This window comes from Mastigoproctus giganteus, chromosome 13 (genome assembly GCF_048544385.1).
Source record: "Mastigoproctus giganteus isolate SK-2022 chromosome 13, ASM4854438v1, whole genome shotgun sequence".
Taxonomy (NCBI): domain Eukaryota; kingdom Metazoa; phylum Arthropoda; class Arachnida; order Uropygi; family Thelyphonidae; genus Mastigoproctus; species Mastigoproctus giganteus.
Window position 1 is genome coordinate 18,770,700 of NC_143587.1, and position 12,632 is coordinate 18,783,331.

At 37.3% G+C, this 12,632-nt stretch overlaps 1 protein-coding gene across 1 annotated transcript in view; it reads left to right on the forward strand.

The window, feature by feature from the left end:
- Positions 1-11,918, forward strand: part of olf186-M (Ki-ras-induced actin-interacting protein-IP3R-interacting domain olf186-M) — a 159,413-nt gene extending 147,495 nt beyond the window's left edge. The window contains exon 9 of the mRNA XM_090387893.1: positions 11,832-11,918. Within this exon, the coding sequence (XP_090244019.1) occupies positions 11,832-11,918 (87 nt within the window). The remainder of the gene's footprint in view (positions 1-11,831) is intronic.
- Positions 11,919-12,632: the final 714 nt, after the last annotated feature.

The following is a 12,632-nucleotide window of genomic DNA, read 5'->3' on the forward strand; positions in this document are numbered from 1 at the left end:
TTGAAGTCTTTCCTGATATGGATGCCCCTTTGCCGATCTCACCAAGCGTTACCCATCTTTGGACCCTTTCAAGAAGCACGTCTTTCTTTAGGTCTCCATACTTGAACAGAAGACCTCTCTAGCAGAGTGGTCAGGAGCAGGAGTGCAGTAGTACACGCTCTTTGAGTAGACCAGGGTTCAAGCCACTGACTGTTAAATATGGTCGATCTGCCAACCCGCACTGGAACAACGTGGCAGATTGTGGTCCATTTCCCTCAGCATGAATTGTTGAGGAGGCTTCCATCCTGCAGTGGGTTGATAATGGTTGCAGTTTACTTTTTTTTTACTTGAACACAGTATTCCAAGTTTGTTTGTTTGTTGTTTTGGTTTTTAGGAGCATTGGCAACTAAGGCCATGTTGTTCCGGGGATGTGCGGTGGTCATTCCCTGATCTTTCTGCATCCTCTGTATTTTGGTGGTCACGGGCTCAAACCCCGGTCTAATCAAGAAGCATGTGCTATGCACTGCTGCTCCTGCCCACCTGGCTACAGAGGCACTGGCAATACCTTACACTTTGCTGGATTAAAGTATAGCTGCCATTTTTGTGACCATCCCTGAAGTCTATCTAGGTCACTCTGAAGAAGCTCTGCTTGGTGGTGATCATTAACTGCTGTATCAATCTTGATGATTATGGTGCTATATGTTATATCTAGATCAATGATGTTATGCAGAATATATGGATAGTCTTATGTTTATCAAAGCATGTTCTTAGCAAACTGTAGATAATGGGCAGTATTTTTTTGATGCTCCTGAACATAACATGCCAAATTTGTTATTGCAAAAGATATATTCTGTGCTTTCCATGAGCTTGATAAGCTTGCAAGAAGGTAGCTGTGCCATAGTAGCCTATTACTCAATGGTAAATCATATGCAGGGAGGTTGTTTGAGAACTGTACTCAGATAAAATGATTTGTTCTCCAGTATTTTCTTAACAGTGCGATGCAGGCATGGCAAATTGTAATTAGCACTTGGTTTTGTCAATGGGTTATCTTTTTTTTATTGCAAATTAGAAATAAAAATTATTTATCTCATTTTCCTAAACAAATACAGGACCTAAGTTTCATTAAAAAAAGTTAGGTTGTAGAAAATAAACAAGCAACTCATCAGCAACATTATTAGTGGTATGTAGAATGCATTGGGAACCAATCCCTTCAGTAAATTAGGGAACCCAGACTCTTACTTTCATTTAGAGTGAATTTTTTGTTTGATATTAAAATATCAACAAAAGTATTGATTACCCAGGTTGGCAAAAAAAACCCCAAACATTTTTTCACTTCCTGTTAAAATTCGGGGTAATTCTTGTAGTTTTGACGTTGCTGAATTCAAATATGGAGCATATTGCTGTATAACACCCACCAATTTTAAGGGAGTAGGGATTAAATTCAAAAACTAAGTTTTAGTAAAAATTTTTTTCATATATTTTAAAGAAATGTTACACACAGCAACGTGTTCTTACTGTACGTAACAAATAGAAAATAACATTGTTTTATTTTGAACAATGGGTCTATTAACCTTAATCCATTTACAGAAAAAAAATTTTTTTTTTTTTTTTTTTTTTTTTTGCTTTTTATAATCATCCATTGGTGTCTCCCATACATGATTCCAACATATTTGGACTCCATTTTCCCTGGTCTGCCAACATATTTGGACTCCATTTTCCCTGGTATCTTTTTTCCATTTGAGAAATATCTTTGTGAAACCTTTCACCATGTTCATTGGAGACTGCTCTCAAGTTTTCAGGAAAAAGTCTAAATGGGAACGTAGGAAATGAAGCTTTAAAGACATGTTGCATCCCAACTCTCTGTATGCCAAAATTAGCTCATCCACAATTTCACTATAATTTTGTGATTTCTCGTTACCTATTCCGGCAGACATTTTCGAATGCCTTCCAGACTCTTATTTCTGTCGTAATTAATTTTTTAGTGAATTCCTTATCTTGAAATAGCAGTTTGATTTGAGGACCCACAAATTCCCCATTTTATCTTGGCCTTACTGATTTGAGGAAATGTTTGCCTCAAACAGGAAAATCCTTCTCCTTTTTTGTCCATTTCTTTCACAAATATTTTTATTAAACCTATCTTGGTGTGCAATGGAAGTAAATAGATGTTTGACTTAACCACCAAAGGAGGATGTGCTACATTTTCCTGGCCTGATGTAGTTTCTGAAAGGTCTGGTCGTTTTTGTTTTACGCTGTAGTGGCAATCTGTTACTCGGCTGCCTCACTTGCATAAAATGCAGCTGTAATTAGCATATCCACCTTACAACCCAGTCAGCAAAGTTGACACAGATATTCCATTTGTATTCTGATAGCATATTTTTATTTTTTTTGCAAAAGAACCCATAGGTTCTCATACGTTTCCTTCATGCAAACTGCATGGGCCAGTGGTATAGATGATTACTTATTTCCATTATGGAATAAAACTATTTTCAAACTGACCTTGGATGAATCAATGAAAATCCTCCACTGCTCAGGGATGTGCTGCAAATGTGACTCTTTCATTAATTCTTGGACATTGTTATAATAAATCAAAGCACCATCCATAATAAGTTGTTACGTTCGATTGCCATTTTTTTCTATAAAATGGCACCTTGACACCCTTTTCAAGAAGATTCCACTGCTGAAGCAGTGTTCCTAGTAATTGAGCCTTGGTTTTGGAGAGGTCCAAAAATCTCTGATCAAATTGTTTAATTCAGCCTGAGTTATTAGATGTGGCTTTGCAATATCAAAAGTTGAAAAGTCTGAATCTGTGCTTGTTCTGGGTTCTACATCTTCTGGAGACTCCTTTCTGATCCTTAATCAGAGTCAGGTCCATAAGTTTGTGGTGGCTTTGGCACTGGTATTGTATCATCATGAGGAAACAGAGCAGAAGGTATGTTGGAATACTCTACTTTATGCTTAGATTTGCCAGAAAAACCAGCAATATTGGTCATGCAAATGTAATAATTGTTTATGTGGTCTTGAGTTTCCTGGCATTTTATTGAAACAGCAAAAGGCATCGATTTATGACTCTAAGCCATCCGGTTAATGTTCTTGAACATGAGCGACAGGAAGTCTTTGGAGCCCAAACATTATCTTGATCTCCAACCTTACATCCAAAATAGAGTTCATAGGCATTTCTCACAAGTTGTGACAGTGGCTTCCACTGCTATTTTAATATCACTTCTCTGTAAATGTAGCAAAAGCTATCAGGCTTATTTTGGCAAGACCACAACATATTTCATGTAGGGTTTGAGGTACATGCACATAAAAACATGATTAAGAAATTGTAGATTTTTATTTCTAATTTAAATGCAGTGTATGATTTACACTTATGCACACAACACTTGTTTCCAAACACTAATTCACTAAAACACTTGTTCACTTTGTTCACCACTTGCTTTCTGAAAGACAGACACTTTTTTGAAATACAAAAATGCTTTCATGGTGTGGAATCCACTTGTATAAATACTGGTAGAGAAGTTTCTAGAAAGCTCACAAAGTTTCTAGAAACTCCAGAAACACCCCAACCTTTCTTCCACACACAACAATATATTCTAGAAAGTTCTGAAATGTTCTCGAATGTTGTAGAAAGCTCTCGAATGCTGTAGAAATATCATAAATGTTCTAGAAAAATGTAAATAGATAAAATAGATGGAAAAGGTGATTAAACCAACTACAGGTCTTGATTTTCTGTCATTAACCTATGATATTTGAAAACTGAGGGTTATGAGAACTTTTTAAGTACATATCTGAGTTATTAAACCTATTTCGTACGAGAATTTTGTGAAATTATTTCAGAGAGGAAACTGTCGACCAGTGTTATTGGAGAAGTGTATTTACTATTGCTCCCATTGTAACTACCAATCCTTGAATAGGAGCAATCAAGCCTTTTTAGCATTAGAATTAGTTGAGGCATATGATGCAAGAAAGTAAGCTTATACAGCATCAGCCAAAAAAGAAAAAAAAAACAAACCCTTCCGATCACTCCAAATGTTTCTCTAGTTCAACCTTAAATTTATTTAAGCTATCAACTTCCACAACAACAGATGAACATCTGTTCCAGCATGAACTACCTGCTGGCTAAAGGGAAACTTCCACACATCTGTTCTGCAACAGTCTTTCCTCAGTTGGAACTATGCCCCCTCAGGTTCTTAGTCTGAGCAAGTGGAAGTATCCTGTCAGCATTGAGCCTGCTCAAACCATTCAAGGCCATATACACCTCAATCAGATCACCTCGCAGGTGCCTAGTCTCCAGATGCTGCAACTTGCAGAACTTAAGCCTTTCTTCATAAACACACCCCTTTGTTCCTCTCACCAATCTTGTTGCCCTTCTCTGTACTCTTTCTAGCAACTCTACATCCTTCCTAAAATGAGGTCTCCAGACCTGTACAGTACTCAAGGTGTGGCCTGACCATTGCCTTATACAAAGGGATAATCACCTCCTTTTTGCTACTACCAAAATTTCTATATATATCATTGACAAAACTCCATGACTTGCTCTGGCAGCCCATCTGCACTGCTCAGAGAACTTCATACCTGACTGCACAATTACCCCCCCCAGGTCTTATTTGTCCTCCACCTCCATGTGTGTAGTACCACAGAGTTGGTACATTTCTCTTGAGTTATTGCTACCCATATGCAGTACTTTGCATTTCAATGTTAAACTTCACTTGCCACTTCTCAGCCCATCTGCCTAACACTAAAGACAGTATGCTACTGCAACAGGATTTCTAGATCCTGTTGCAGTAGCATACTGTCTTTAGTGTCATTAACAACCCTGCCAACATTTGTATCATCTGCAAACTTGGACGTTAAGCCTGATATCCCTTCATCGATATCATTCATAAACACACAAAACAACAATGGACCCAGCACTGAACCCTGCGGGACTCCGCTAATAACATTAGTCCATGTAGAGCAGTGTCCATTTATTACCACCGCTCTGCTGTCTCCCACTCAACAATCCCTTTATCCATTGCAGTAAATTTCCCTTAATGCCATACCTCTCCAGTTTGTATAGCAGTCTTCTGTGTGCAATAGTATCAAAAGCTTTCCTGAAATCCAATATATGGTATCAAAATTATTTTTTGCATCCAGTTCAGTTCCTTTGTGACCACATCGTAGTATACAATCAAATTGGTCAGACAAGACTTCCCTTTAAAAAACCCATGATGTGCCTGAACTATTTCTGGCACATCATGGGTTTTCTAAAATCCTAGGTGATCCTGTATCATCTCTTTAACCTGTAATTCCATTATTTTCCCCGGAACAGAAGTTAAACTAAGAGGTATATAATTATTTATGCCACTATTGAACCCACTTTGTTAATTGGGGATACATTTGCACATTTCTAGTCCATGGGGACCTCCTCTGAATGTAAGGATGCTCTCATAATTATGGCTAAGGGTTTGCTTACTTCTCTTGCTGCCTCCTTCATGTTTAACTTCAATTTTTATGTTTAACTTCAATTTCAGTTATCACAAAATCACTTAGCTCTCTGTTAGAGTTCTATAAACGTCTGTCATTCTCCTCCTTGAATAACTCCTCATGTGTGAATGTAGAGATGCAAAATACTCATTCAGTTTATCAGCTATACTTGAGCAGGATCATCAATAGTTGAACCATCTATGTTAAGTGGACCAATCTGATTCATTCCCTTCCATTTAAAGTTTACATAAGTAAAGAACTCTTTGCTGTTTTTCTTTGCATCCTTTGCCAAAGTTTCTTATAATCTGCCTTTGCCTGCCTAACCTCCATTGTGACTTGATTATAGATTAGCTTATATCTGTCATAGGCTTCTGCATTGCCTCATAACTTATATGCATCCCATACATCTTTCTTCTTTGCCATGAGCCTCATTAATTCATCCGACATCCATTTAGGCCTGAACCTTGAACAGTATTTCTTAGTTGGTATGAAAAGCCTCGTAGCCTCCAAGATTAAGTCCCTGAAGGATTTTCATTTAGAATTTTCATACCAAATTTTCATTTGGTATGAAAAGCCTCGTAGCCTCCAAGATTAAGTCCCTGAAGGATTTTCATTTAGAATTCACTGTTGGTAACATCATCAGTTGATCCCACTCTATGGAATTTAAAAACTGTCTGACAACTCTGTAGTCACCTTTATGAAAACAATAACCCTTCTCTTTACCCTTGATGTTAGTTACATCTTTAAGTAAATCCCACATCAGTACACTGTGATCACTGTCACCCAGTGGTCCCTTTATCTTCAATTCCCTAATGCATGTGTCATCACTGCTGATATCAGATCAAGGGTATTACTCCCTCTGGTTGCACCTCGGACATTTTGCTGTAGAAAACAATCCTCCAATAAATCCACAAAAGTCTTGCTAGCGTGCGAGTGACCAACCCACAAGCTCCAGTCAGTATCTGGAAAGTTAAAATCCCCCCATTAGAAGACATTCTGATTTACTGGCCCATTCTATTTCTCTGCACAACTGTTCATTGTACTCATCAGCGTCATTAGGTCTATAACATACTCCTACTCTCATTTTCCCTTTCCCAGTCTTTGTCACACCAAAAGACTCAACATTGCACTGTCCGCCCATGTCAACTGGATGCACTTCCTTAGATTTTGTGTTTCTTAACTAACTGCATAACCCCTCCTCCCTTCCTACCCTGTCTGTCCTTCCTGTACATGTTATACTTCCCAAATTCCAATTCTGCACTGCTTATATCTATGTAACACCATGTCTCTGATATCTGCCTTTGATGTCTTGATCAGCACTTCGCATTCATCAATTTAATTGACTATACTTCTAGCATTAGTATACATGCACTTGTTCTTACTCTTAGTTACCCTAATGCAGCCCATGTATTTACTTGTTCCATGATGACTCCCAGCAGCTCTTGAAATGCCCAGGAACTTGCTCTCTAGGCTGCTACTCATTACAATATAAGCAGTGCAAGAATAACTTTTGCTTTTGCCTGCAGCTACTGTTAATCTTTTAGACTGTGAATCCCCCCCAAACTAGCAGTTTTCCGACCTACCTAACACTGCCTCAATAGCATCTGCAAATATTCTTGCATCCTATTTATTTAAGTGTATCCCAACCCTGTAGAAGCAGTCTCTCCTGTTAGCAAGCACAGACCATGCTGAAAAAAAATCCCAACCCATGAGCCTTGCACAACCTCTCCAGGGCAGAATTGATTGACAAGGCTCTCATCATATACTCCCTCCTATCATGTCTGGGCAGAATTGCACACACTTTCAAATTTAACCCTAACTCACAACTTTTTTAAAAATTGACCAGTACTTGTTAAGGAAACTTGCAGATCTCTTACTCTTAAGGTCATTAGTGCAAACGTGTACAACAATATCACCCTTTGTTCCCTTAAAAGATCACATCTGGCCTACGACATCATTGACCTTTGCCCCTAGCCCTGTTCCACCTATCCTTTTTTACATAATATATTCCCCTTCTCCCTGACAATAGTCATCAACAATAACTAGTTCCTGTGGGACTAGCTCATTCTGCTTTAGAGATTGCTGCTGTGTTGCCTGATGCACAGGAATGAGCTCTGGTGTTGAGTTATTACTACTATTACTATTTTTTCTATTTTATAATTCTATAATTCCCACTCTTTTTCAAAACAGTCCGAACACTTGCCGTCACCAGCCAACATCTATTTACTGTCCAACTTCACACTCACAGAACCAACTTTTCATCTTCCTCGTTTATTCATTCAACTGCCATTTTCTGGAACAACCTTGCTTCATATGTATTTCCTGAAAATTACAATCTACAGAAGTTCAAGTCTAATGTCAACAGATATCTTTTTTTGTCTTCTCAACCTCCAATCCAAGCACAGTACTAAGTACTATAGGTTCTAATACCTCTAGTGTTTGGGATTTTCAAAAAAAAAAAATAAATAAATAAAAAATACATGGGCTGTGTTAGGATAACTAAGAGCAAGAATATGTGCATGTATACTTGCATGTACACCAATGCTAGAAGTATAGTAAATAAATTTGAGTTTGAAGTGCTGATCAAGACATCAAAGACAGATATTGTTGGGATATCAGAAACAGTGTCACACAGATATAAGCAGTGATGAACTGAAACCTTTAGGGTTCCAATTCCAATATAAATAGATGGTTGAGTGGTAGACGGCAGAGAGTGGTAATAAATGGACACTGCGTTATGTGGATTAATATTATTAGCGAGTCCCTCAGGGTTTGGTGCTGGGCCCATTGTTGTTTTGTGTATTTATCAATGATATTGATGAAGGTATATTGGGCTTAATGTCCAAGTTTGCAGATGATACAAAGGTTGGCAGGGTTGTTAATGACATTAAGGCAGTATGCTACTGCAACAGAATCTATAAAAGTTAGGCAGATGGGCTAAGAACTGGGAACTAAAGTTTAACATTGAAAAATGTCAAAAGTCAAGTGCAGCCATTATCAATCACCCACTGCAGGATGGAAGCCTCCTCAACAATTCATGCTGAGGGAAATGGACCATAATCTGCCACGCTGGTCCAGTGCGGGTTGACAAATCTACCGTATTCAGCAGTCAGGGGCTTGAACCCCGGTCTACTCAAGGAGCGTGTGCTATTGCACTCCCGCTCCTGCCCACTCGGCTACGGAGGCACTCTAATGGGAGCAGTAACCCAAGAGAAATATACCAACTGCATGGTACTACACAGTCATGGAGGTGGGGGAATGAAAAAGACCTGGGGATAATTGTGCAGCCAGATATGAAGTTCTCTGAGCAGTGCAAATGGGATTCCAGAGCACATCGTGGAAGTTTGTCAATGATATACTGTATAGGAATTTGGAGTGCTCTTACCAATAGAGGCTTAAGTTCTGCAAGTTGCAGCATCTGGAGATTAGGCCCCCTGCGAGGTGATCTGATTGAGGTGTATAAGGTCTTGAATGGTTTGAGCAGGCTCAATGCTGATGGGATACTTCTGCTTGCTCAGATTAAGAACCTGATGGGACATTGATTCAAATTGAGGAAAGAAGTTCTAGAATAGATGTGCGGAAATTTTGCTTTTAGCCAGCAGGTAGTTGATTGCTGGAACAGACTTTCATCTGTTGTTGTGGAAGTTGATAGCTAAAATAAATTTAAGGCTGAACTAGACAATATTTGGAGTGACTGGAAGGTGAAATGGGAACAGGTTTGTTTTATTTATTTATTATTATTTTTTTTATTTGACTGATGCTACACTGGTGTTGAAAGAAAGTGCATCACCCCTTAAAATTGTAATCATCTTCCAAATAATGTAAGTATATGGCAATATTTTTTACAGACTGCATCAGATAAGATTGACACACAAAAGTGATGATGTAATATTGTATCAGCTGTTACTTTCAGCTTTATAAGCATGCTCTGGAAGAGTTGCAGTCATTCCTTGCTTGTGTCAGGATGGTGAGTTATCCCTCCTCACACAAAAAATGAAAAAGGCCCAGTTAATTTGGTATAAGGAGCATGTCAAATGGACCCCCGAGCAGTGGTTATTTTCTCGGATGAGAAGAAATTCAACCTGCATGGCTCTGATGGGAGACAAATGATTTGCAGTAGACATACTGAAGAATTATGCATCCAGACTGTGTGGTGTCTTCAGTGAAATTTCCTACCAGCCAAATGATATGGGGATGCATTTTGTATCGTGGAGTAGGTTACCTGCAGTTTTTAAAAGGTTCCGTAAATGCCAATGGATACCTGGCTATATTGGAAGGTAAATTGCTGCCAACCATTAGAGATCATTTCAACCTGCCAAGTAACTGCATCTTTCAGGACAAATCTGCTCTTTGTTATTGGGCAAAAAGTGTAAGTAGGCACTTCTGTAGTTACTTTAGCTTCATTTCTGCATTAAAGGTTCGACAGTAATGTGTTTACATTTGTTACAGGTGAAAAAATGGTTTGAAGAATCGTCCATTACAACTGCCAGGAAACTGCCCGGACCTGAATCCTATAAAGAACTGTTGGCATCGTGTGGAATCTGCAGTTGCCAGAAAGAAACCAAAGACCCTTGTTGAACTTCAGGAAGCCATAATTCGTGTTTGGAACCACGAACTATCAGTTAATTATCTTCAGAAATTGACCTTGTCGATGTGCTGCTGTCAGAGACCAGAGGCGGTTCAACTAAATATTAGTTTGCCCCTGGTGAACTTTTCATTTTGTTTTCCATTTAAAATGATAAACTGAAGCAAACTGAGGGCTTCTGATAACATTTCAGCCATAATTGTTGTTTACCAAAACTGTTGTATAAAGGTTGCAAATGCTCATTTTGGAATATTTTGAGAGCACTGTCAAATATTACTTAGCTTTGCCTTAACTATTAATAAATATCTTTTGTTTATATTTCTATTTGTGATGCTAGTCATTAATGTAACATACCATTGTGAAAAAAGGTTAAAAATGTGAAATTCCTAAGTGGTGCACTTTCTTTGAACACCAGTGTATATAAGCTTACTTTCTTGCCTGATATGGCTCAACTAAGCTAATGAGGGACTCTCAGCTCCTAATTATGATTAGTGACAGCTAATATCATTTAAATAACTACTCTTGCTAAGAGTCTAAAATGGGAGATGCCCACTTATTGTTGTGTTTAGTAAAAGCCAGTGAAAGTTATTGTTACATATATTACACAGCTAAGCACTTCACATCCATGGCAAAATTTTTAATGGTAAAAAGGATAGTTTCATTTCTTACTTTCCTTAATGTAACTTGTAATAATGAAACTTTGTCTGGTTAGGTTGGGAAAATGAGAATAAATTAATAAAATTTTCATTTCTAATTTACAGTTAAAAGAAAATAATGCACTTGTGAATGAAACTATCAAGTGACAGTGATTGCAGTTTGCCATGTACCTGCATTGTGCTGTTGATGGAACTGCAAGAAAATGTTGGCAAACAATATGCCACATATCATTATATCTAAGTACGTCTCGCTAAAAAACCTTTGTATGTATTTAGGGATAATCAAAAAAGTAAGATTCCCCCAAGTATGTACATTTTTATCCTTTTGTGGATCTTTAACATTTTTCCTTTTGTGGTAATGCTGTTGCTAGTGAATGCTGTAATTGGAGATGGTGTATAAAATAGTGCTCTTTTGATTATCTGTTTTGGAAGTGTGTGTATTAGCCAGAAAGATCATGCCATCAGTGTTTTTGGATAGTGAAGGAGTGATTTCCCACCATATGCAGTTAATGTTAATGCAAGTAGCCAGATGTTACACAGACTTCAGAAAGCCATCAGACAAATATGACATGGATTTCTGTCTCTTGGGTAATTTTTCAGCATGACAACACTACACCACACAGTCATGTCAAACTCAGGACACTTGTAGCCATTTTATTGTGAAGTTCTTATCTTTCTGCCGTATAGTCCTGATCAGACCCAAATACTAGTCATTGATATGGACTTCAAAGTCACCATTAAGTGGCTTTTTTCAGAACTGTGGTATGTAATCCTCTCCTCAAATGATGTAAAGATCCACTTAATAGGAAGCCCTTTAAAACTGCCATTAAGCGCAGCTCTTTTCATGTTTTGAGCAAAGTAATGATTTTAATATAAAGTTATTACACTCTGCTCAGATTCTTAAATTTACATTATAACTAGAAACAAAAGCAGAACTGTAATAAAGCTCTGTTCCCAGTTGTGCTGGTTGGAGGACTCAGACAGAATCACTAAAATGTGATACAGCATTAAGTGTCCATAGACTCTTTTGGAAGCGGGTATTTAGGTTTAAATTTAGAAAATTTTAACTAATAATTGTGCTAAAAATTATATACCTGCAATGTTCTTAATTGCCTCATTCATATATGCTTATCTGTATTTCATAGCTTTCTCCTGCAGAATGTACAGATGGTGAAGCTTCCCATGTTACTGCACCATTAGATTCATCTTCTAAAGGTTGGTTTCATATTTGAAATGCTGTTGCTGATGTTTCCAAAAGTTTGTACAATATAATTTTTTTGAAATTATATAGTATTAAAAGTTTTTTATTATTATTAATTTATAGTTTTCTGAATGACATCACACATTTACAACCTTTATGATCTGTTTTGAAGTTAACAATTAATAACATTTTTAAACAGTAAGTCTGTTTGAGACTTCCTGCCATAAAATTTTATTAGTCTAAAACTTTAAAATTATTAAACATTACTCACTATGAACAGGTAGTCATAGGCAAATCTAGAAATAATCTGTTTATAAAAAAAATTTGCTTTTCTTTATGAACAGAAAATATGGCCACATAGTATACAGGACATTTAGAACGACAGTGATTTTTCAGGAACAAGAGTTTCACAGTACTTTTGTGTAACTTTTTACCTGAATGGTGATCACTTAACTATGGCTAAACTGATGTTGGAATATCAGCTCAGTTGAAAGTTTTTTTTTAAAATAAATTAGAGAGGACTCTGTTAATGAGTTAATTTATTAGTACCATTATCTGACTATAGTCCTGCAAATGGGATCCTTGTATTCAAAGTCCAAGTCCAAAGTTAGGGAAATCTTCAAGCCAAATAATTGTGATAGCCATATACTAAGTTTATAGTGATAAGGTTAAGTACAGAGCAAAATTTCAATTGATTTAAGAAGTGTAAAGAAGTCACTAGTACTTTAGTGCTTAAGTTTGGCAG